Genomic DNA, 27,321 nt, shown 5'->3' with positions numbered 1-27,321 from the left:
AAAGCTCTAGTGTAGATTGACCAGAGGAGGATAGGTCACCCCTTGTGAGCCTTGGTTCCTCCCAAGGTTTCTGCCTGCCTGAGGGAGTTTTTCCTTGCCACTGTCGCCCCTGGCTTGCCCACTTGGGGTTTTTTACATTTCATGTCAAATCTTTGTCTTACTGGAATTCTGTGAAGCTGCTTTGTGACAACATCAGCTGTAAGAAGTGCTATACAAATAAATTAGATTAGATTAGTGTAAACTCAAAAAGGAGTATTAATGCAGACTGAAAAATGGGCTGCCGTAAAAATATATATATAGAGAAGCACTTGCACTTTAAGAAAATGTTTATCAGAACAATGACAGAGTGACAGAAGACCAGCGTTAAAAAAAAAAAAAAAAAAAGTGTGAATAAATACGTCTTTGCACGATTTTACCATTTTTACAATCACTAAAGACCCCAGTTTGATTCCGTCGATCTGTGCATTTGTTTAGTAGTGTATGGTCAATGGAATCCAAATTAGAATTCAACTGTAACTCAACAGTGGAAAACATATTTTGCAACACATTAAAACAGATATATCTTTAGTATATTTTTTCTAAAGGCACAGAAAGCAAGCAGAATGTACAAAACAAGGCAGTAGTGAAAACAAGTTCCATGCAAGTAAAGTGCAGGAGATACGATCAGTCTTGTAAATAGCAGAGGAACCAATTACAGCAGCACTGAGAATTTAGAGGCACAACACCAGCCAAGGGTCATGGTTTATAGTCCTCAGGATTCTGGAGGGTGTAGGTTGCTATGGTGTCCAGCAACCAGCCCCGGGTGACCACTGTGGCTTTCTTCTGTAGAGCTGAAAGATACACAGAGAAAAAAAAAAAAAACAATGACGGGGTAATAACAGAAATCATAGGGAAATTACATCTTAGTGATCCATTAGTGACTGTTTCCAAGCTTGTGTTTTATTCAGAGGGGACGTTCTTTGAAAAACATTGAATTACAAACTCAATTACAGCCCCTTCTCTGACCAGTCTCAGTCGGATCACTAAGCATGTTTTGACTGGAGGCGGGTATTTGACAAAGAGATCTAAATATGCAAATGGGAAAGAAAGCTTAACAGTGACAGATTCGCTGGAACGGAGATTTGAGTCACATACTAGAACAGGCCAGAACAGACATAACTCTGCACTGAGGGTCTTCTCTGAAGCCTGGTCTTGATGGAGAATGTTGTTACTCAGTGACAGGAAAGCTGACACCATTGTCTACTCCACTAAGTCTAAACATGAATTATTCATTTACGACATCCCTGAAACCCGCACCCCCCAAAGTCTAGTGGACAGACTGCAAGGATCGACTTAATGCTTATGCCACACAACATTTCCGGCTTGTGGTTTGTTGTCTTGTTGATAGAGGCATAAGGCATGACTGTCTTTCACCTGTGGGGATCCCTAGAAATACTACACCTGAGAGCTAAACCCTGCTGCCAATCATTACAAGAACTGTCAATCTGCAAGAACCCAGCCATTTGATTCTTTTACACTTAACGCATTCTGGTTTTGTTGTTGTTCATCCTCAGTTATTGTCAAATTAAATACTATTACTGGTGTGCGACTCCAAAGTTGTAGTTTATCTCCCCAAAATACATTATGCCACTAGCCTCGGGAAGGTGAAGGAAACTGTTCTTCTTCCAAGACACTAGAAAGCTCTGGCAGTTGTAAGGCTCTTTATTAGCTTTCCCACCAACGTGGAAGTGGTTTGGTTTCCGTTCGCAAACATAATTTGTTCAATATATTTCCACTAACATAAATTGCCTACTGAACCAGAAAAATCGGTTCCTAACTAGTAGTTTCTTCAGTGCGAACCATAAAGAAGCTTCAGAAAGAGCCTCAAAAACGCATTGTACAGTGTACTATGTAACACTTTTGTAACACTGTCCTCAGTGGTGTGCTGTGTAAAAGGCCTGTGAAACCAGATGGCTCTGCATAGCTTTTCTTGTTCAATTTGAAAAATGGAACATGTCAAATGACCCTTTGTGTGATTTGGTTTGGAAAGAAAAACAGGAAATAAAAACAGGAAAAAGCTGTGTGGCTGTGGTCAGCTTGACAGAGGTGTGTTGGCTACTTTTCTCTGCAGCTACAGCTCACAATCTCAGCAGGACATCTCTACCATCATACCCTGAAACACTTAAACTTTAAAAGACAATCATGCATCATGGTGTACATGGTCTGACCCCACTGTAAACAGTGGACAAACCATGACTGTCCTGACTGTGTCCGTTTATCTCTGGCTCTGGCGCTGAATTCAGCCACAGTGATGCTGGAACTGAACAACCCTGATGATGTATCCTTTCTTCCCATCAAAACTGGTGGAACAGGGGGTCGGTTCACACCAAAGTTTCAAGAACTGGTTCAAGAACCAGACATGGACAGCTGAGGCATCACCTGGAATCAAACCTGCAGTCTCCTGGGGATATGTTAGACAGGGCTAATGTTTTCACACCATTGCACGTCCAGCATTAGCTACATCCCCACAATCACACAAGGCTACCAAGTGAAGAGAGGGCAGGCAGCGTATGTTTCCTCTGGTACATGTGAAGCCAGCCATTGTTTCTACATCATAACCTCACTGGCGCTCAACACACTTGGAGGACAACACTAACTGCCACTTCTGTTAATTCTGTTACTGTTGGCTAACAGATAACCATGGTGGCTAGCTTTGTGCTAAGAGTCAGGGAAAAAAAAAAAGGCCACCCTACCCTTTAGACTGGATAAAGTTAATCCAGACATCACATGATAAACATTTTTAGAGCTGGATTTTCTGAGCTTTTAAAACTCTTATGTGGCCATCTGATGGACAAAATATATTTTAGCATGTGTTCAATTAATAAAAAAAAAGTCCCAAACTAATTATGTGAATGTTTCTTTTTTGCCAATATATTTAAATACAAGTCATCTATTCACATTACATTGTCTAAATATCTTTTAAATTAGTTTAAAACGTGTTTTACAGTGTAATTTTATATGATGTTTATGAGATGTGTGTGTTTTAAATCACTTTTACAGACCACAGGTTTATTTTCAAGTCACTTCTGTACAAAGCGTGTCCTCAACACTCTCAATCCAGCTTTAATCCACCTCTCCATGTGGGATAAAAATCATCCTGGTATTTGGTATCCAAAGTATCCAAGATTGCTGCCTAAAGTTTTGAAAAGCTCAGTTGTAGTATTTAATCCTGCTTAAAGGTTAAACTGGATTACAGAATCCAGATCCAAATCTTCAGGATGAAAAAACCCAGAAGCCCTGACTAAGCAGTACACTTTTCTTAGCAGCAGGTCCACAGTGGACCACTGTAGGCACTGATAGTGGGTAATGGGACCTGTCTAAAGCTGCCTCAGCAAACATATAGGGTGGGTGCTTTTGGGCACCTCCCAACACAAGAGCCTGCTGAGCTCATCAGTATTTGCAAAGAAGGTTTCTGGGCTATTTTTGAGAGTGTACTGAGCATGTAGCACAGAAAGTGAGTAACCTACAGCCTCTGTCATTTTTTTTGTCAGAAAGCATCTGTGCTACATCTTATGTGCAGAGATTTTAGAAATTTCCTGCCCCCTCACCAGAGCCTCTCACATCATAACACTTGAAAGCACAAAGACCAGATTACACTGTGCAAGCAAACAAACAAATAAACAAACAAATACAAAAAAGGAGAAAATAACAATGGAGAAGAAAGAGGAAACAGAACAGAGGGAAAGCAGATAAAAACCAGAGCTCCTGCTCCTCACTCCTGTGCTCTCATGTTGAACTGGGCAGTAGCTCATTATCATTTAAAGAAACAGGTGCTGAAAATGGTACTTCTATAAACGGGATTTTGAGACCCAGGGGAGAATACTTCTGTGGTGTTTGATGTTTTTTGACCAAAGCAGGTCACAGGCTTTCCATTTAGACCATAGAATTGTGTTCAAATATGGAAAAGGGTAGAAAGTATCTCCTCTTATATCCTAGTGTGGTGTTACAATTTACAAATTCTATATCATCACTTAAATTACACACACACACACACACACACACACACACACACACACACACACACACACACACACACAGCTGAAATCTGAAAAAGGAATTTCCTTAGGGGACAATACATGACAATTCCAAGGACGTACTTCTCTGCTAAGACTGTTTTACAAAGTATATTTGAGACTGAAACCTTGTCTCAAACTTTTTATAGCATGTCTCTGGCATCAAGCAACTTTTTGGATGTCTGCTTCACATCACCATGGTTATAAACAATTCTGAGTCTGTAGTTTTCTCCAGAACGAACCAATTAAACCACTCTAAAAGGCTGTTTTTACCTTAGCCTTTTATTTTAATGTAACCTAATGTAATGATAATGTGCAATTCTGTCATTGTACAACGTACAACGAAATGTATTTTCTGCATTTAACCCATCAGTGGCAGTGAACACACACACACACTCACACACACTAACTAGTGCACTAGGAGTAGTTGTGGGTTCAGTGCCTTGCTCAAGAACACTTCAGCCATGGATGTTCCGGTAACCTTCCGGTTCCAAAGCCCGGCCCTCTAACTGTTAGGCCACGGCTGCCCTTCCTGCAAAATTCTATACCACATCGGAGTCTGCTTGATTGCCCAGTTTTTGGCACAAGTCAAATCCATCCAACAACTTCTTTGCAGGCCCAATGATTTCCGAAGCCTAAATATTACTCACCTCTGTAGTAAGACTGAGTATCATCCAAACCAGGCTGCACCACCACGAGCTGACAGTTACCCTGAAAACACACACACACACACACACACACACACACACAAAGACAAGCTTTCTTTAGGAGCTTTGAACAGAGCGTAATGTGAACATTACCTTAAACATTTTCTCATCCCAAACTCTCCCAAAGTTGTCAAGAAATTGTCACATGCAAAATAAAGTGAAAGCAGTGTCAGTAAGAGCAGGAGGAGAAGACAAGACACTCCTACGTGTTTGGAGAACATGAGCGGATCTTTCATGACTGTAGCGCCACACATCTCCACCATGGCCTCCATCTGATCTGTAAGAAAGGACAGACATACACACTCGTATTACTATCTTTATGGGGGTTTCCAGTGGCTTGGTTGTTGCTGTGGTTAAATACTGCTGTCCCTACAGCCATGAGCAACATACGGGGAAAGTCATCAGTGATTGACATTGTTGGTATAATTTTATAAAATCAATAATTAAACATACATCAATAATTTTAATTAAAAAATATATATTTTTAATAATCGGTTTATATTATATATATTTATATTTCCTTGACTGCACATGATTTTTAACCAAGACAGCACCACAGGGAGCAAACATGAACCTCTCCTAAACTTTACTCAGTTTTAACATACAGCCTCGAGTCGAACCTGACATCCACGGGTCTCAGGGTCAAAGAATTGACTTTTTGGAGTCAGCTCCCATCACTTTCATTTGGCAGGTGACACCAGAGCACAGTGTAAATAAACAGTGCATTTTATAATGAGAGATATCGAATAAATAGGTGTAAAGTCAGTCACTTTGAGGATATAAAATTCAGAGAAATACTGGGGTCTAATGTTCATCCTGAACCAGTTTATTTATCCAATGTGAATTATCGGTTTGTCACTGAACTACTGTCTCTGCTTGCATTCCTTTACACAGAAACCAAACACAGCTCCATGTCTATCAGTGCATCTTCCATTATTAAGATAAGCACAGAATTGCTAACACATTCAGTGTCCAGTGTTAGTCCTCAGAGTTTAAAGCAGCAGCTCATCTGAAAGCTGAGAGAGAGAAGTACTACCAGTGCAAATAGGTTGTTGACATTTATTCATTCATTATCTGTAACTGCTTATCCAGTTCAGGGTCTTATCCAGGTGGGTCCAGAACCTACCTGGAATCATTGGGCGCAAGGCGGGAATACACCCTGGAGGGGGCGCCAGTCCTTCACAGGGCAACACACACACACACACACACACACACACACACTTTTGAGGCACCAATCCACCTACCAACGTGTGTTTTTGGACTGTGGGAGGAAACCAGAGCACCTGGAAGAAACCCATGCAGACACAGAGAGAACACACCACACTCCTCACAGACAGTCACCCGGAGGAAACCCACGCAGACACAGAGAGAACACACCACACTCCTCACAGACAGTCACCCGGAGGAAACCCACGCAGATACAGGGAGAACACACCACACTCCTCACAGACAGTCACCCGGAGGAAACCCACGCAGATACAGGGAGAACACACCACACTCCTCACAGACAGTCACCCGGAGGAAACCCACACAGACACAGGGAGAACACACCACACTCCTCACAGACAGTCACCCGGAGGAAACCCACACAGACACAGGGAGAACACACCACACTCCTCAAAGACAGTCAACCGGAGGAAACCCACGCAGACACAGGGAGAACACACCAAACTCCTCACAGACAGTCACCCGGAGCAGGATTTGAACCCACAACCTCCAGGTCCCGACACTACCTGCTGTGCCACCATGCCGCCCCTGTTGACATTTGGATATCCAAGTTCTGAAGTAAAGCTGTATGGACAGCTAAGTGTATATTCTCAATCAGCTACTTGAATCATGAGAAGCTGAACATGCAGCCAACTTCTGAGACTGATATTTGAATATTGTAATAAGCACTGAAACCAAAGAATTGAAGCTTCAATAAAGCCAAAGGTAGAAAAGGTAACTCCTGAAAGCTTCATTACTGTTCTTTTTGATAAAAGTATAACTTGAAATCATCCTTTTGAATGGAACTGTTATGAATGAAAAGTACTCTCTGGCCTTTGCAGAGTAGTGTCTGAAATGCAAAATGCTAAAAATGAATGGCTGCGCAGGCAGCAGAATAAACGCAGCAGTGCATAGCAACAATTGATGGCTCATGTGAAGACGTTATGGTAGATGTCAGTTCTGTCGGCTTGTTAGCCTGCAATCGCTTCTAATTTTGGATGTATGTACAGAAGATGAATCTCTATGGAAACCTTTGTGGTTTTGGGACCAGTATTAACTCCACATGTGTGTGATATGACAGGGAAACTACACAGCCAAAAGTTTTGTGAACACCTATTACTACACATAATTTTTGAACAAATAGTAATAGTAGTTTACCCTCCAATTAATCCCAAATGTACTGGTGGGAAGTATATTACCCCAGCTAACATAGCTCCACAGGCCAAAGCTGGGGGAGGTTTACACGCTGACTGAATACAGGCATTTTGATTGACACAAATCACTACTGAATGTAGTAGCAAAAAATACTACTAAAGCCACTGCTAGATTAATAGCCATTACATTAAATGTCCCTCAAGACGAGGAGAAGTAATAAGAGGAGCCAAAAAAGTAAAACCCCTCCATTATAGAGCTGTCTGAGAGAAAGAGGCAAAAAAACAAAACAAAAAAAAAACACAAACTCCACCAAGGCTCAAAAGGGAACTGCATCCCCCTGTGGGTTTCATCAAATAGTGCAGTTAGAATACAAGTAGGCCAAGCTTACGAGAGAGATTAAACAATATAGCCCAAATCAGAGAGAAGGGGAAGATCTGCCACCGCTTCACTAGGATATAGTGGGTTTGTGGCTGAAACACATGACATGGCCCTCAGGTGGTTCATACATTAACTAAACTATGAGCTATGCCGGTGAATTTCATCTGCCAAGTCAAGTGAATTATACCAATATGCAGGGCTCTTTCCTGTGTCGGTTCCACATGGTTGTAAACGTTACATGCCGAACCATGTCTGTGTGGAAAAGCCACTGGAACCGTGTCCCCTCTGTGCTCAGAACCGTTTGGCTTTGATTGAGGGTGTTTAAGCCAAACATGGTTGCGGCTGGCATTTGTGATGACTTTAGAAACACCACAATTTAAGAAACATAAAAAAGGGTCCCAGCCACTGTATCTGACTTGCGTTTCTAAATGACACAGTTCATTCTTGTGGTTTTCTATGGGCCCTGGTTCTAGAAAAATATTTAGCCTAACCTGCCTGGTTAAACTGTTAAACGTCTGAAGACCTTTCGCTTGCGTATAGGTGTTTGTAGCAGCGACAGGTGATTAATTATTTGTTTCGTAATGGATTTTTGTGGCCTGAGATAGAGGACGAGCGAGGGAGTGATGGAGAGAACAAAAGAGAGAGAACGAGAGAGAGAGAGGCTTTCCATAAATTATCACCTTTCGTTTCTCCCCCTAAGCCACAACCTTTTTTTTTTTCTACATGTATGCAAATGCGCAGAGATAATCTCCTGCACTCAGAGCTTTCATTATGCAGGTGTGGGATACCCCTCGGCCCTCCGCCGGCAATAGTTTTCCACAGAGCGTCTGAAGCCAGCAAAGGAGATGTCAGCAGGGACGGACCAAAACGAGTCCAATATTTACAGGCTTTAATGCATAATTTTACCAACATTAAATATGAGAATTATTTTTCTAATTTATTTCACTTGTAAACCAATCTTCGCCACAATTTCGTCGCTGTTACGAGACTAGATGAAGCCTAGCGACAATACGGTGAGCTCAACACACTTGATAATAACCCGATTTTATTACGCTTGCTAACTGACACCCATGCTGGCTAGCTAGAGCGGTGCTGAACAAATCTGATCTGTCTAGGCACTATCCACGACTGTGTTTAAGAATCACATTTACACGTTAAGTGTGTGTGTGTGTGTGTGTGTGTGTGTGTGTGTGTGTGTGTATCTGGAACCTTCCAACCCACAAACAGGTGAAACAAGACCATCCAGTCAGTTTTTTGTGCACTGCCCAAGGTCAGAAAAAATGAGCTGTTCTGATTATGCGCTGCTTCTGATGTCAAGTGCAGCAAATTTAAAGCTGTTTTACCCGCTAGTCCAAGTATCACCAATCCCAGCACTGGGTCCGTGTTTATGTGATTGAGGAAAGACAGGTTTAAACCACCTCAAACTGCAGCAGCGGACCGGACAAACCGGAGAACAGCAAAGAAAGAAAAAGGCACATATCTTCTCACTGTTGCACACTCTTGTGTGGGTTGCGCTGTGGCACATTCTCATTTAAAGGAACAGGCTCTGAAACTAGTCATTCAGAACAGGGCTGGTAGACAGAATGAGAATTTTGCTGGGGTGTTTGATCCTTGTGGTATTTTGAGCAAAGCACAAACATATTTCTTTGAGCCAGAGCTGCTTTAACTTGAGAAAAAGAGGTACAATATAACACCTTTAAGTAGGAAACTGGGAAAATGAGGAAAAAGGAAAAATGAGGAAAAATGAGTTACGTACTGGCATTGGCCAGAACACACAATATTAGGAACAGGAATTTGTAAACAAAAACAGCAAAAAACAATGCTAGTGTTTAGTGTGCTGTGTATAAATGTAAATTTGTGCATGATCTCAGACAGTTGGAAACAACTATGACTTTACATCACTGCTTGGTCTGGTGTTTCTGTGTTTATCTGAGCAAGAGGTACAATGCTGTTTCTTTTTTGAAAGATTAGCACACACATTGCGGTTTAGAAGGTTTTGTTAATGAGTATATTTTTGGAAATAACATGGAATAAAATGGAAGTCATAACCAGACCAGCTTGCAAATTAATTTTGTACAATTTTGGAACATCTGCCCAGGGCTGTTTAGTCCAGAGGAATTAGAGAGAGGCTGTCTTTGCCAAAAAAAAAAAAAAAAAAAAAAAAAAAAAAAAAAAAAAAAAAAAAGAAATTACATACTCTTCTAAACACGCAGGGAAAATGAATGGTGAAATACTGGAAGGAGTGCGAATTTGCAGTAAATGCCTTCAAACAACCTGGACTCCTGGAGTCTTTTCCAGATTCTGGCAGTGGCAGGATATAAAAGAGCACAGAGATATGCTGAGTGAATCAAATATTAAAGTGATATTGCTATTTGAAGACACATGAGCTGGAACACTGGCTGAGACCGAAGACCAGGAAACGGGACAAGAATGTACAGAAATTATATATATATTTAAAAAATCCAGTGTCCTCCGTCTTCTGCCATTTAAATGTATAACCCAAATATAGACTTGTACATTTAAAGAGATTATATTAAGACAAACAGGCCAGATTCAAGAGGTGCTTCACCTTACAAACAGGTGACTGATACTGACATGGCAGTATTCTTTGTTGACTAAATGAGACCTTTGAAATAACCTCAAAACTGATATGTGAATAAATATGAAACAAATTCTTCACATTTATTGCTAGAAGAAGAAGAAGAAGAAGAAGAAGAAGAAGAAATTCATACTTTCAGTCATTCAAACACAGAACTCTCTACAGCCAAGTTTGACAGGATTGTGAATATAAATCAAAAATGAAGAGTACATAATGGAAATGGGATGTGCATATGATTTGTATCCTGAACAGGCAGCACATAAAGCTTAAATACTCACCACTGGTGAATGCAAATGGGTTGCCTTCAGCATTTTCCTTTTTGAATGGCAGAAACACTGCCAGGCATGAGAAACTTTGAACTGGTACGGTAGGCTACGTGGGCTGCAGATGTAAGGTTTGCCCAAACCAAAAAAAAAAAAAAAAAACAAAAAAAAAAAAAAAAAAACTCAAAAAACAACAATCCAGCCCTCTAGGTAAAAGGTTTATTAAGTTAATAGAGTTTGCAAACAGCTATTGTATTGTCATTTCTGTTTTCTGCCTCTTAGCCAAATTGGGAGCCCCATATCTCTATGGGAAAATGAAAAGCAAAAAGCTTCCCAGGCTGCAGGTTTTGTTCTGTGTACATTTTTCCCTTGAACATCCCTGGATCCTTTGAATTGTGAGGGTGTTAAATGGTAAACAGGAATGTTTTGTTGATGTTCAAAAAAATGCTATTCATTTTTTTCCCCCAAAAGGAAAAAAGGGATGAGGCACAGAGGCACATCTACATAGTGTTTTGAAAAATATTCCATCTGGATTCTGGCATGTTTGACTGTTCTGTACTCAAGAAAGTTTTCCTCATACCTGTGGTCATCCCAGTGAAGGAGCCCTGGAAGCAGATCTCGTATCCTGTCATCAGAAGCTGAAAAAATAAGAAAATGAAGACACGTGGGGTTAGATTATTGGAAAATATTATTATTATTTATTTTATTTTATTACACTATCTGAAATGACATTGAATGAAATCGTTACATTATAAAATGTTAAAATGTTTATTTTTTTTATTACAGAACGAGAATTTATTTAAATAGAGCCTATATATATTTATAAATAAAAGACTTAATGTGGGGTGTTGGGCACACCGTTCTGGGCATGTGTGTGCACTCAATGAAGTGCAATAGTGCGTTTGAGCGTGTGTTTACTGCCACAAAATGCTTAAAACATGCAGAAGTGTGTTCTCTGTAGAATATGTGTAATTTATTCACTTAAGCAGACGACCTGAACACACCTATGTATGTGAAAGCTTCCATGAAATAATAGCCAAAAAGTGCTTTCGATTCCCTTCCTACAGCCACTGTGATGACCACTGAGAAAGTAGCTGAAGTACAGTGGTGTCAAAGGGACCTGCGAGGCAGTAACTGCAGCTCTCTGTTCTGTTCTCTCACCGTTACTGATTTCTCATTTAGACAATGGCCCGCAATCCAGGGGCTTCAATAACAAGGGTAAGATAAACTGGGCTCTCCACGTCACTCCATCATCGCTATCAACCACTAGCGTAACAACAATGAATACCAATTAATTTGCAAATACCACCACTACGCATTTAGAGCTTTCCATTTCCCCCCCCCCTTTTAAACCAACGGAGAGTTGGTAAGAATAATTAACCTCATGCAGACAGTGATAACTCCGCACAGGGACGGACAGCATGCCTTGAAATTAGTGGCAAATAAGCCAGAAATTTCTGAAGGTCACTACAAACCGAGAAAGGTGATAATGAAAAACCCACCGTGTCTTCCCTTTCATCTGGGAGGCAAAGAAATTACCGGTAATTAGAGAGTCCTGGAAAGAATTTTTAATATAGACTCACCACACTGCAGCTTAAAATATGTTTGCAAAGTAGGCCTAGTATTTTTGCTGTGTGGCTCCACAGTGCAGTTCTACTGCCTAAAATGTGAGAGTTTCAAAATGGCTTCAGTTAAAAACATTGACTTGTAAAGACGCTGTGAATTAAATGGATCAGTGCTAGACGTCGAATGTTATGTCAAACTAGTGGCCACACTTTTCTCACTACACTGTAATGATCACGTACGTTTTACTTGTACTTTGGTAGAGTTTTTAAGAGTGAATTTTCATTCGTTCATTCATTTTCTGTAAGCACTTCGTACTATAACGAGGGTCATATTGGTTTAGAGCCTACCTAGGATTCACTGGGCGCTAGGTAGGGACATGGGTAAGATGGATGGGGACCAGTTCATCACAGGGCATCATACACTCATCCAGTCTCTCTCTGTCTCTCTCTCTCTCTCACACACACACACACACACACACACACACACGTGGTGCCAAATAAACCTCAGTGGATCATATCATCAAGTGTCACAGTCCACATAAACTTCTAAGAGAGGAATTTTAAAATATTTTGATCATATATTAAACTTTGTAACGAAGCTTGCTACTGTCAAGGAAGGTGTAGGAATGTCTTTTTAGTCTGTACACTTCTGATAAAAGTATAAACTAGGTGTGGAATGCTCAGTATTAGGACTCACGTTGCCAGCAGCAGTGGTCCGGCTTCTCCGGGGTCCATTGTGGTTTTGTCCATTAACGACATCTCCACGAACCTCAAACTGAGCCTGGGGAAAACAGGAGTTAACACAAAACTACATGCTGAGAATATGAAGCATTTCCATTTGTTCCAAGGTTGACTTTATTTTTCGGCGAGTATAATGTAATCACGTCAGGGTTCGCGCTTAATGAATTTCTTGCACAGGATTCCAAATCAAGTCAATCAATCAGAGCCTGGGGCTACTTATTTTAGGCAGTTGTCCAAGCAGCATTAAGCAACACTGTATGCGCTCTGTGGATTAGGAGCTGAATAACTGACTATGATTATATGGAAAATATCCAGCAGATTAAATAATCACAGTGAGAGTTCCGCACAGAAAACTAAAACAATACAGCACCCATTTAAATTCAGAAAAGACCAACATGTATTTACCTCATCTAGAACTTTGCCTTGCTTGAAGCACTCAGTGATCCCTAGACAAAACATTAAAACAACCTATAATAGCAGTTACACAACATACAAAAATGTCAGAATAGCAGGGGGACCATTTAAGAGACAAAGAACATTTTAAAACCTGGCACCAACGTTCAAGAAGCATCTTAATGAACCGTAAAGAAGAACTGTAGAAATTAATTAAAGATGTGTCAGACTAAGAAAAGATAAAACATAGAATTGCTGATATGGTGGTGAGGAATGCACGCCCCACATACACACACACGACAGGAAATGATTTGCAGAAAGCTTTAGCTGATACAGGAGTAATGGTGCTGCGGTTTGCTGTGCAGTGTTGCTTGCACAAACATGATCTGCATGGAATGGTCCTCCAAAAAAAATTTGTTAATTCCTGTAGTGTAACTGAAATCAACCGATTCAATACTTACACAAGTAGCTCACCACCCACTTCTGTCCGGCGATCCCCTGGAAGTACTTTAATGTTCGCTCACACACAAGATCCTCATCTGTGCACACATCAGGAGACAAGCAATGTAAGTGGAAACTGATGGTGCCAGACATAAATATCTCAGGAGTGTGCTAAAACTGATTTATTTAAGATAAATAGTTAATTCATTCATTCTTTATCTGTTATCCAGTTCAGGGTTGCGGTGGGTCCAGAGCCTACCTGAAATCATTGAGCACAAGGCGGAAATACACCATGGAGGGGGCGCCAGTCCTTCACAGGGCAACACACACACACACAATTTTGATTCGCCAATCCACCTACCAACGTGTGTTTTTGGACTGTGGGAGGAAACGGGATCACCTGGAGGAAACCCACGCAGACACAGGGAGAACACACCACACTCCTCACAGACAGTCACCCGGAGGGGGAATTGAACCCACAACCTCCAGGTCCCTGGAGCTGTGTGACTACGACACTACCTGCTGCGCCACCGTGCCGCCCAAGATAAATAGTTATTATTAGATTTTTATGAAAAGCAGAATTCGATTTTGCAGTCAACACTTACTGGTTTTTAAAGCCTTTTCAACTCCACCTTCTTGGGAAATTACATGTAGCTATAAATTTTGTACACATTGTGTGCAGGGAATATTTTGTATTTTTCATGATAAACGTGAGTCACTCATGAACACTAAAGAAAAATCCCACAATAGTTGTGCAGAGAGTATTTCAACTAATTTAGTACGGACATCTATCTATGGTATCAAGAAAGTACTTGGGGCATTATTCTATAATTATTAGATTATTAATTTTTATTCCAGGCAAGTATGGCTAAATATTGCTTGACAATACAATCGTTCACTCTCCAACGAAAAATACGTATCTCTATTTTTGTGGGTTTTTAGTTTGCATCGTCATTTGAACACAGCAGCTGTGTGAAAATTTCATGAAGAATGCGCAAACAGAAACGCTCAAAAATTACTTGGTATATTACTTAATAAAATATTTTTACATTGATTATCACTGAAAGTTACAAAGATTAAAATAGGCATAAAACAAACAGTATTTGAACATAACAAAAATCAGTAAACAGTTTAACACAATCAAAAACCATATTCAAAATGGTGAACTAGGGCGAAGACATCAGGCACCTGAGCTTAGCTGATGTACAGCTGTTCCTAATGACTAATGATGGAGTATAAAAAGCTACACCTACACTGCTGATGCAGGTGCCTCAACAGAACAGCCATGGAAACTCCTTGTGGCTGCTAAGTTTGGTTTATTCACTGCTAATGGAAAGCTGTGCTGTAAATATAACTCTCCACTGAAAGTGTGGCTCCTCTGCATTAAGGGAACATTAGCTGTCTCAGACAGAAGCACTTAAGTCTAATGAGGAATCCAAAGAATTAACATCTATTTGAAACACAACCAACTTATAAGCACATAGAGCAGGGCTGCAGAGATGTACTGTGCTGGATTCACTGCAGATGCTGTAATGTGTCATTAGACAGGCATTAAAAATAAATTAGCCACTGTGCTTTCACTACTTGACAACTCGAGAGTGCACTGGGGATGTGACAGTTTTAAAAACTGCTATTATGATAGGAATGACCAGCATTAATAGCACTCTTGGTAGAGCTGAATGATTTGGACAGAATACAGAATAGCAATTTTTGTCAAGAAGGTCCATCTTTCAAGCTTGAGGCTCGAAAGTGCACAATTTGTGTTTTGGGTTCAATTGTAGCATTTGAAACATGGTGGTGTATACATAAGGTGAAACATAAGGTGTATTTATACTCAGACTGAAGCGTAGCGATTGTAGCTCTTATATTCAAATCCATCTCTGGTGTGCCCGACCGAGGCTATTATCATGCAGTACTCTTAGCAACCTGTAGGGTTCAGGCTGAATTCAATTTGGATGAATATTCACCATTTGAAGAAAAAAAAAAAAGAATAAACTTTGGTGATTAGATCTGAAAATATGAGACAACTCAATAATTCAAAGTTTCATGCTTCATCCAACCAAGCACAGGCCTTTATCGCTGTACCTCACTGACTATATAAAATCGTCTTGTTGCGTGTGCTTTCCGTTCTGATTTAAGCTGTTGTGTAGGTAGTGTTTTTGCGAGCAACGAAAGTCTCAGAGAAGAGGTCAAAAACAAGTCAAGCGCATATTACCACAGCTCTCTGTTGGCAGCAGTGGATAGAAGAAGGCACACAACAGTGATATGAAAGAGACCTACAAAAATCATGATGAGGAAGAACCGACGGATTGTCAAACATACGAGGAGCGACCCAACCACCATTGTGACATTCAGCGAGCAGTGATGCCCTCCATGGACTTCAGGACTATATGCACGCAGACCGGCATGTCTTGTGTGGTGCAGACTGTCATGAAGTAACTCAGAATGGCAGCAAACATGACAAGCTGACGCCATATTGAGAGACACTACTTCTGCTTGTTTAGCTCAATGAATAAACCGATACCACCAATATCAGTGTAAATTTTGAATCATCTATTGTTCTTGGTAACCTTTACTCATCCTACCACATATCACTGCAATCCTACACTTCCTTTTGGGTGTGAGATTTTATTTTTTTTGACGATGAGTGTATTATGTATTAAACCAGCTAACCTTTTAATTTTCTGTATCATATAGTTTTAAATATAAATGTAAGAACACAGTGATAACTGTTGCTCTCCACTGCTCAAACTGAACAAAACTGTGCTTCTAAGAAGTGGAAATGGCTAGTATGTTCCTTTTCATGGGAAGGGCCCATTTTCCCCCTTGTGAAAGACCTTTTTAAACCTTGAAGCAGGCTGAAATGTTGCTGTTTAGGTCACTACTATTTTTAAAGCTGGGTGAGGAAGAATCAAATACCAATGGTTATTTTTTTATAACGTCGGCCTGCTCTAAAAGTATTATTCATTCATTGTCTGGAAGCATTTATCCAGTTCAGGGTCGCGGTGTGTCCGGAGCCTAGCCAGAATCACTGGGCGCAATGCAGGAACATAAACTGTAGGGGGCGTTAGTCCTTCACAGGGCAACACACACTCACACATTCACTCAAACCTACGGACACTTTTGAGTCGCCAATCCACCTACCAACGTGTGTTTTGGACTGTGGGAGGAAACCGGAGCACCTGGAGGAAACCCACACAGATACAGGGAGAACACACCACACTCTTCACAGACAGTCACAGAGAGCGGGACTCAAACCTACAACTTCCAGAGCTGTGTTACTGCCACACTACCTGCTGCGCCACTGTGCCGCCCTAAATTGTTATTAGTGCTTTAATTAATTTCAGTAGGAACTCAAAGTCATAGGACTACCATTGGGTTTTTAATCTTGGTGCATCACTAAACCTGGTCATCCTTGCATCCCTCGAGTGCACCATGAGTCAGACAAAAGTAGCTGAAAGAGTGAGTCATGAAAACCATTTCTTGGTTTGATGGTCTGAAGGTCACTGCTTTTGACGGAAATGATGAAAGAGTTTATCTGTGAATTTCACAGGTAGCTCGGGAGACTGTTAAAAAGTGTGATCCCCCTCTCTACTACCCGGTTGTCCTCTACATAATGGCTCAAAGCTTCAATCTCCTCTACCTTCTGGGTCCACCTCCCCCAGAAAGATCAAGGACCTGAGCCTGTTGCCTGGGCAACACCACCATTAAAGAGACTTTCTTAATGGCGCTTGCTAATATGCTGCTTTGGAAGGGAGGGCTTTGATATAAAAATAATTCAACACAGGGAGTAATTACCACCGGAGGAAGTGTGTGTGTGTGGGGTGTGCATGTGCCTGTGTGAGAGTGAGTAAGTGAGAGAGTGTGTGTGTGTGTGTGTTTTTAAAGATGCCAGTCTGGAGTAGAATGTGACCCTTTCTCTCAAAAGGAGAAAAGCAAACATACAGCCACAAACAACAATTCTGTATTTCTTATCTTTTTTTTTGGTATAAGTATAGATGGGTTAAAAACAAACAAACAAACAAAAAAAACCCTACCGGTCTTGATGATGACATGGGTCGTATTGGGGGTCGTCATCTTACTTAAATTGCCTTTCATTTTCCTTGCAAATTTCTTCACCATGGTCTATATAGACAAAATAAAAAAACACAACATTATTTTCTTTAAAAAAAATAATGGGGTGGGGGTGGGGGTAAATAAATAGAGAATAAATACTTGGCTACTAATATATAATGTTTTTAATAACAATGATGTGATTAAACACACTTTTAATATTTAAATATTCTCATATATTTAAATATCTCATTTTGATATCGGAATTACATTGTATCAACTGTTATTAAGAAATGCATTGTGATATAGTTTTTGACCATATTGTCCAGTCCTAGCTAGAACTGGAGGTATCCAATTCTTCTAAAATCTGACTTGTTAAAAACTATACACACACACACAAAATAAATGGTAATTATGAACTTGGCATCTTGTATGATTTTATTCAGAGGCAGAAATAACCTAAATGAGTGCACAGTTTTCCCTCGCATTATGTTTTACTTCAGGAGAATTATATTTTACTGAATTTGACTTTGTTAAGTTTCAGGCATTATTCCTTGAAATACTAGATAAAAATCACCTGAATGTAATTAAGTAGTAAAAAGCATTTTGACTTAAGAGCTTAGATTTTGCAAATTGCCAAAATATTTTTTTTTAATTCAAGACCTACTAAAAACATGACATGGTTCAAAGCAATGTGTGACTTCGTATGCAGCTAACACAGTGTTAATTAATGGGATAAAAGCTTTCACTACTTGTTAGTGCCAGTAGCCTTGTAGCTCAACTGCAAAACTAAAGAAGGACATTTCAGACAAAACATGTCTTTACTGACTGGCAACCCTTGAGGAAAGAGACTGTGTATATTTGATTTTTAGCCAAAATATCAATTTAAGACTCAACACACACTCCCTCCCACACAAACACAACACACACACACTCACATGTTCACTGGCACTGAGCCCAGAAGCCACCAGTTCCATCCTGCCAGCTGTGCAGTTGATTCCCAATCTGCACATCACTGACACTGAGCTTTCTCTCGGCACTTCTTTCTCCTCTTTCGGTTCTGTAAACGAACCCTCCAAGGTCACACTGTGATCTTTGACCTCTGCCTCAGCTTGTGACTTCTGTGATGACTGCCTTTTACTAGTCCGTGGCTTCTGCCCGCTTCTCCTGGCCTGCCGACCTGCTGTTTAAGCACAGGGAAAATAAGGGCGGTGAATCTCAGAACTCACAATTCAATTCAACTTTTTTTAGGAAATGATTCGTCTAACCATAATTTTCACTGTGAATATATCATTGGATAGATTTGAGTTGGAAATAGTGTGTCCATATATTTGTGGACACCACTTTGATGAGCGATTTCAGCAATATTAAGGTGCAGACACAGTAACCTCCATATAAAAGATGTGCAGTTGAATGAAATGCTCTGGAGTTATACTTGAGCCTAAGCAGGGATTGAAGTTTTCTCCTCACAGATTCTGATTAGAAAAATGCCACATACAGTTTTTTTATATACTTAAGTACAAATGATGTTTCAAGGGTAGAATATGCTTTTGAACAGCTTTTCCATTGTTGGCCTACACGTGCTTTTAATGCTGTTTTTAATCAACCAAATTAAAGTGGCACTGCAAACAAATAACCGTTTACAGAAATGTTCAGTGCCTATGATTTTATTTCATTTTTATTATTTTTTTTTACAAGTCTCTGCTAACTGCAGCAGCATTAACTTTTTCAATTTAATTCTTGCTACAGTTGCAGAGGTTTTATTCAGGTTTTTGCATTTTGGCATTAAAACCTTGAGCCTGAATATTTGCTAAACCTGATACTCACTTCAGGGCTGTTTCTACAGGTGTAGAGGCTATTACTCCAGAAGTGGAGGATGAGGAGAAAAAGGTCGAAGCAAGAGACTGTGTCTCATTAGAAGCAAAAAGCATCAGTCCATAGGTGGGTAATATTGATTAACATTTGCTGTAGATGAAACAGACTCTAAATTTGGGATAGCGCTAACTACATGAAAGTAAACGCAGAGCCAAAGTGCTACAAAACTAAATAACTCGAGTAACAAATTAATTTCTATGGCAATTCAAAGTGGGAGTAAAATGTATACAGTAGACCCAACACTCCTGCCCCCACCATACCTTTCCAGCTTAAAAGATACTGAGCTTCGGAACTTAAACAAATGTGAGAACAGCAGTTTTCCACAATTTTAGACGTTGCCTTTAAGATATTAAAACATTGGCCATCAAAATCATGCCGCAACATGAGCTGGTAACGACTGTGACGGAAATCTTTAGTTTAGTTCTGGATTTCAAAGACCCCCAGCCAAACTGGATACCTCTAGATTATTATATTACACAATGATTTTAGCACTACAGATGAACAAAGCACTCTGAATGGTTTTCACTACTAGAACCACTTAATAATGCATGTAAAAGCTTTCTAAATAGAGCCAAGGATTAGTCAAACGTGCATTCATCAGCCACTCAAAAGAAAATAAAACCCAACCATTGCTTTAAGCACATTCACAAATGTCCTTTCAAACAGCTTCCCTTCAAATGACACACCAAAAATTATAGGCCCAAATTAGGACAGAAAGTTTACCCTAAGAAACATTTGCATAATTCACAACTAAACTGTGACCATTTTCTCCTGACAAAGATGGTGAACCGTGCATTTCTTCATGAGTACAAATGGAACAGACAACAAGGACTGTTTGCGCAGCAGAAGATATTTTTTGGGCTCAATTGAACATTAGCATCAGGCCTTCTGCTCTGCTCCTTACAGCTTTCCCAGAGGAGGACGCTTTCATTGTAATCTCCTCGCAAAAGAGTCACATTAGGGGGACATTTACCGCTAAAAACAAAACCCCTACTGACGGCCTGGCAAACAATTCTTTAATGCTTTATGGAAATGTATGCAAATCCCCTGAGAAGCCTTGTGTCACATAAACGTAGGACTGACTGTTGAGGTAGAAGAGTTTGGATGCTGAACACTCCAGATGTTGGGTTTTTCTGTGTTTCTTTTGTATGGGAATTATCTTATGATTGGGTACAGTGAGTTTGAATGGCAGGCTATAGAGAGCTTTAAATGGGTTTCAAGGAAAAGACAGTAATCAAGGAGAAGAGTGATATTATATAGAGAAAAAGAGAGAGAGAGAGAGAGAGAGAGAGAGAGAGGGAGATGCGCTATGAAAAATTATGGGATGTAGCTAACATTGACAGACATTTACGCACATATGCAGAGTAGAGTACCAACCCTGTTGAACCTAACTAACAGAATGTATGTTTTCTTATAACTGTAAGGATAAACATAAGAACATTTGAAGCACTCAACAACTTTAGACGAGGGCATCTAATTTGTTAAAACAGTTGACTGAAATATTTGATTTATTTCTTTACCCCTCTGTACAGTGGTCCAAATGACAGCCATATCTGATGTTTCATCTACATGTCTCTATAAGATAACATTACCTTCCATTAGAGGTGGGTCGATATGGCCCTAAAACAATAACACAGCATTTCAGGGTATTTTTTGATATGTACACAACACTGAAAAATACTTTTCAAAAACAGATTATTGCAACAAAATCAATGGTATATGAATTATATTAAATTAAATATATTTAATATATATTAATCATTTTAAAGGCTTCTTTCATTTCTAACATAACACCATGGCTTACTGTACATAAGACATTTTGTAACCAAAGCACCTCCACAAGCCAATCCACATTTTTGGAGCAAATTCCTCCACCTCAGAGCTACTTTCCACCGTACTTCACTGTGGCTAAATGACTCGTGTAAAGAACGTATACCGTATTATGGGTAACTGCATGTCATCATTATGTAAACAAGTCTGAATCACACTAATAATATTGTATCAATATTATATAATATTAAAATCAATATCGTAATATTGATTTTCTTTTTATTGGTTTAGCAATCATTACAATATTATTGTGTACAATACGATACGGCACAGCCCTACCTTTCATATCCACATCCAAGGAAAGAAATAGAGTGTCTCCTACAGCATTGAAAATAATATATAATAAAATATTATAATTTTCATATGATCTGTTATCTACTGTAACAGACTTAACACCATAACAAAAGAAGAACCGTTTTAGTGCTGTACAGAACCCTTCTCTAAAAGGTGCTATACAGAACCATCTATTTCCCATTCTCCATTAATCTGAAGAACCCCTTCATGATGCATAAAACCCTTTACTCATGTAAAAAGTTCCGCAAATGTTCAGGGTTCTACATAGAACCATTTCCTGTAATAAAGGACACTTGTAGAACCATCATTTTTAAACAGCAAACATGTAAATCATTCATTCATTCATTGTCTGTAACTGCTTATCCAGCAGGGAATCACCCTGGATGGGGAAACCAACAATTTTTTTTTTAAACAAAAAATTTCTTTAAAATATCCTCATTCCAGAGAGGGCATTTATGTAAGAAAAAACAAATGTCAGTGGAGCATTCAGAAAATTGACTTAAAAATACAGAAACTGAGGAATGAATCATCTTGACTAAAGCTGCCAAGAAAATCATACAGTGTAGAAAGACAATACTAGATGGTGGTGATTGATGGCGCACTGAAAGTGCTTGCAACAAACTTTTCAAACAGTAATTATCCCGTACGTAAGAGAAAAGTGAGTAGAATAACGCTTGAAAAACTCATTAAAGTCATTACACATTCACGAAAAGGGCTCTTCACTCTCCAGATTCAAACGAACAAAAGCTCATTACATCAGGGAGGACATAACTCAACAGGATCTTCATGTGCAACAGCCCACCAGGCACAGCGAGAGGTAAATTATGTTAACTGTGAACGTCTCTAATGGCATCTCTCTCAGTTGGACGCAGTAGTGAGGATCTCGGCGGAGAGCAAATCGTGATAATGGCTTATGAAATGGGGTTTCAGAGCGCAACACAAAACATTGGTGCAAACGTGGTCCGAAAATCATCTCATACTTAAACGTATCAACAAAGCAAATATCCAGCTTGATTGTATTAAGTATAGGATACGACACTGAGACAAAGGTAGAGGAGGCTATCTGGTTCATTAGAGGTTTGGTGGGGAATTTTGGGAGTACATTCACGGGACACTTAATCAGAAACGTCTTCTTGCAAAACAAAACCCTGTATGTTCATTTTTCACTTTATGACTTAATGCAAACACCAGATGCCCTTTAGAATATGGGTGAGTTTCATGATGAATGGACCGACAGAAATGCTTCAAGATGACTTGAAATTTGTGAATGCTTTTCCATAGCTCAGAAAGATATGATTTGTAATCATGCTAATGTTAATGAGTCGAATAAAAACGAACCACAAAAGGGAAAACTAAGTCAAATCTGCGGTAATAATCCATCTAAGAACAGCAGGCTTTGAAAATAATTAGGGAACAAACAGGATGCCCGAATACTTCAAACACTGCACTGAATAAGAATTGCTTTGCTGATTTAAAAAAAAAAAAAAAAAAGAAAAGAAAAGAAAAAAAAAAAAAGAAATGCCACATGTCAAATGAATTATTTTACAAAGTCTTACCCGTCTTTGTCTGGCCTCTAGTCGGAGGAGCGTGAGGCTGGGGGGCTTCCAGGCCGTCTGGAGCTCCAGGGCCGGGAGGCGCACAGACGTGATCCCTGCCAGAGTCAGGGCAACTTTGCCTGGAGATAGAGAAAGGCAGCCGTGATGCACACATTAATTGTTAGCAATAAATAACAGCTTTTTAAATCATGATCTGGAAATACGCAAGTGAAGCAGTGGGAGTTTATTATAGCTTCTACAGCAGGGTGGTATAATGTGGGGATTATGGCAAAATGCTAATTCACTGAGAGCGTCAGCACAATCACTAAGTGTGTGTGTGTGTGTCTGTGTATGAATGTCTCATCACAAACGTGATGCTTTCAATCCTTGTACTGCATCTTAATTAATTAAAATATAAATTAAAATCTACCATGTGCACTTTCAATGTACTACACATATTCGACTATAAGAACATATGCTAATGTTAGGTACATTGTGGAATACAATTTAGAGAACACACTTAAACTGTGTGCATATCTCCCAATACAAACACTGTTTCATTTCTGAATTTAACAAGGTATGTCATGTTTGATATTTTCTGTATAGAAAATAAATAGAAATTTTAAACATTTTAAATAAAACATTTATCCTAATATTAGAATACCTAGGACATTTTCAGAATATATATTAGAATTTTAACTGGTTCTGAAACATGGCTCCAGGGACCTGGAGGTTGTGGGTTCGAGTCCTGCTCCAGGTGATTGTGAGGAGTTTGGAGTGTTCTCCCTGTGTCTACATGGGTTTCCTCCGATTGCTCCATTTGTTTTAAGTAATGGAAGTAGATTGGAGGAAAAAGTTCAGGGTCTGATATTGCGGGATGTCAGCTGTAAGGCTACAAGGACTGGAAGCAGAGCAGGAGTACAGATTTGTCTAATTGCTCATCATTTATTTAAAAAGTGATTTTAATTTGTACAAAGTCCTTTAAATTAAAAAAGAAAAAGCCCCTGATGGCACCACAGACAACAAGGAATTTAGAATACATTTGAAATGGATTAGAGGCGACACCACCAAGCTGTAAGCTTGTAAGCATAAAGCCTTTATAAAGTTATGAAGCTATGACTTGGGAGAAAACAAAGCAATCTGTTATATAACGAGGGAGAAGCATTAGGGAGTTTAGAGCAGTAACCCCATGTGTCCCTGCATCTGAGGGGATGAAGCTCCAGGGCGTTTGGAGGCTGCGTGTGTGTGTGTGTTTGTGTGTACGTTATGTTGAGTTGGATGGTGCACTGGAGTGAAAGAGATAAATTATAGTGGCGACAAATTTTCCCCTCCAAGAACACTCAATGACAAATAAGTTGCACCCATTAATGACTTTCTTCTTTAAAGCATAAGCTCATCCAAGCTTCGTCTGGAAGATTATCTACCTGTCTACAGAGATTTATCACCTATTAAAATAGCCCCACATACGCACACACTTCTTTACCATTCCTTCACTCTTAATGAGAAAGTGTAGTGGAAGGTGGACCGCTGACAGATGCCATTTGTAGCATAGCTCCTTTTTTCCTCTCCAGGAGTAAAAAGCAGTGTAAACCAAATGTAATTTAATTTGCACACCTGTCCGTTCCATTCCCAGCCTTGTCGAGGTCAGCAGCTGTAAAAATGAAAGACAAACAGCAGTTCAGAGTGGTCAGTCAAGCTGTGCGCCAGGAACTGTACAGTATGCTTTAAATCAAATTGTCAGACTTCAGTCATGAAGTGCAGCTGAGCATTTCCTCCCATTTAAAAACAAATCATTCAATGCATTACCGAGACCTTTGTGTGTTCATCTGGAAGCACTAAGGCAGGCAAACACGAAGCTCACAGTGCTGAAGAATTCCAGCACTACTTCAGTGTATAAAAGAATATATACATACACTGCACAACTTAATGTGCACGTCAGAGAGCAAATTTTTTATATTCATTTTCATTATTCACAGCTTTTTCAGCCAAACTGAGAGTGAGTTGAACCAAAGAGTTTCAATTCCAGATGTCTAAAGAATCAAACCTTTGGGAGTTGACTCCTCTTCACTATCTCTGTTTAATTTGACTATATCTCGCTGTGAACAGAGGAACAGAGATGCTGCTCAGCGGGACAGCTTTGGAACCAGACTCTGAAAATTTCAGAGCAACATCTGACCCATGTCACAGGACTTTGAAGTTTTTTTAAAACAGAGATAATGTGTAGACATATGCCATTCTTCTCACATTCCTAAAGGAAAAGTCTCTTTCTTCCCTGGAATCCTGTGACACATGGGCAGATACTGCGGAAGTTTTTTTGCTGAGTCGCTCTGACCCCAGCAGGATGGTTAGTGTATTTTGCAGAGTACAGGATCTATGACTTTCTTTTCTAGGCTGTAATAAATACTTGATCCCAGTGAATTATTCTGATGATTGATGAAGGATAGCACCACCAAATCCACTGCTACATTTTCCTCTCATACCCTTGCGCCTCCGTGCACTGGGTTTAATCAGTTTGTCAGAAAACAAGTTAAACACCAGCTCGTCACCTGCAATAGCAATGCATCTTAAGAAAATCAATCTTCCAACACCCCACATCTACACAGAAAAGAAAGAAGTGTTTGTTGTGTCAGCAAGAATCAGTTGACAATTTGCTATAGGTAAGAAATAAGGTTTTTGAGACTCTGCCGTAAGCTCTTTTAGAGCTCTTATTAGGGGCAGTGCTCAGTCCATGTCAGTTTCCAACTGCATTTATCCCCCAAAATAAATGAGTGTGCTGGGTAGTGAGCTGTCCAGATAAGCAGGAAAACTGGACTTGGGGGATTTGATCAATTTTGCCACATGCTCTGGTAGAAATCTACAGAGCACTGGTATAAGCCAGGTATATGAAACCTCATATAAATCTATTTTTGAGTAAACAGTGAATCTAAAACTCATGCCCATTCATTTACTCACACACACACACACACACACACCGGTGGACCATTTCACACAGACAATCATTTCAGCAAAAAAAAAAAATTCAGAGCAAAAGGTGGCATTGTCTGTTGGTGTGTCAATCTAATGAGGCTCCAGATGAACACAGAGCCTCTAATACATCGTTATTGCACAGTGGAGCTGGAGAGGGTCATTTACAGTGTTTATATTGTTCTTGATGGTGTGCTGGGGAAAGAACAGAGAACCAGACAGGTCTGTGAATCTTTTTGTTTTGAAACAGGAATCAAAAACAGGAAAATGCTCCCTCTGTGTGTTTTCTGGGGTTGTGGGCTACAAGACAAGAGGCACGTTGACTACTTTACTCCGCTGTTCACAAGCTCACGATATACTCAAACTTTAACGTAATAAACCATGACTCTATCTGTTATATCTCCGGCTCCGAATCCAGCCATGCAGCAATGAACCGAGCACCTCTGCCATTTCCAATGTCATTCATATTAAGCGTTCTTCCATATGAAGTCAGTACCATGCTGCTATTGGTCTAAGGACAAGGAAATACAGTATTAGGTCATATATGCTAACACCCCACAGGTTGAAAACCCCTGACTTACACTACATATTGTGCCACTGTGCCGCCCCAACATGAATTTTATTTTTTAGTTTTCATTTCATTTTTATTTCTATTGTGTTATAATTCATTTTCACTCTAGATTACACTATTTTCCCCAAATACTCCAAATTCAGTTCAATACGTTCAGAGAAACTGGTCATTTGCTACCTGTTTGTACTGATACCAGGGATGCCAGTTATATAAAATGACCACGGTAAACAAGGCTGTGCTATGCCCCATGACTTTTCTGTTATTCTATAAGCAGCTTGGAGTTAATTAGTGAAGCAAAGACTGTCACTCTCCATGACACTTCAGTTCACTTTTATACTCACTGAGTGGTTGCTAAGTGACTTTGTGTTTCCAGGACTACCCTAATGTAGCAGACTATCAGTAGAGGTGGACAGTTTGTGAACACCTGCTCATCAAACATTTCCTCTGAAATGAAGGGTAGGGAGCTAGAGAGCGTGTTTCCGCTTCGCTGCAGTTACTCTTCGCTTCTACTCTTCTGGGAAGACTGGGAAACTAGATATTGGAATATTACTGTGCTTATTTGATTGCATTCATATGAGAGCATTGGTAAGGTTAGGTGCTGATGTTGAATGATTAGTTCTGGATCACAAACACATCTCAAACTCGTATCAGATGGAGATCCCTCACTGGGCAACTCCACCAGAATCAGGACGGTATCAT

The 27,321-nt window shown here is 39.8% G+C and overlaps 1 protein-coding gene across 3 annotated transcripts in view; it reads right to left on the bottom strand.

Annotated features, from left to right (window-relative positions):
• Positions 1-316: 316 nt before the first annotated feature.
• Positions 317-27,321, bottom strand: part of LOC136692857 (breast cancer type 1 susceptibility protein homolog) — a 40,519-nt gene continuing 13,514 nt past the window's right edge. For all 3 annotated transcript variants that reach the window (XM_066666566.1, XM_066666568.1, XM_066666567.1), the window contains exons 11-21: positions 24,702-24,738; positions 23,109-23,227; positions 18,492-18,736; positions 17,538-17,625; positions 13,521-13,598; positions 13,072-13,112; positions 12,623-12,706; positions 10,941-10,998; positions 4,966-5,036; positions 4,703-4,763; positions 317-830 (exon numbers count right to left, since the gene is read on the bottom strand). In XM_066666566.1, the coding sequence (XP_066522663.1) occupies positions 736-830; positions 4,703-4,763; positions 4,966-5,036; positions 10,941-10,998; positions 12,623-12,706; positions 13,072-13,112; positions 13,521-13,598; positions 17,538-17,625; positions 18,492-18,736; positions 23,109-23,227; positions 24,702-24,738 (977 nt within the window). In that variant the 3' untranslated portion in view covers positions 317-735. The remainder of the gene's footprint in view (positions 831-4,702; positions 4,764-4,965; positions 5,037-10,940; positions 10,999-12,622; positions 12,707-13,071; positions 13,113-13,520; positions 13,599-17,537; positions 17,626-18,491; positions 18,737-23,108; positions 23,228-24,701; positions 24,739-27,321) is intronic.

This window comes from Hoplias malabaricus, chromosome 3 (assembly GCF_029633855.1).
Source record: "Hoplias malabaricus isolate fHopMal1 chromosome 3, fHopMal1.hap1, whole genome shotgun sequence".
Taxonomy (NCBI): Eukaryota; Metazoa; Chordata; class Actinopteri; order Characiformes; family Erythrinidae; genus Hoplias; species Hoplias malabaricus.
This window is presented reverse-complemented; position numbering and strand designations above follow the sequence as displayed.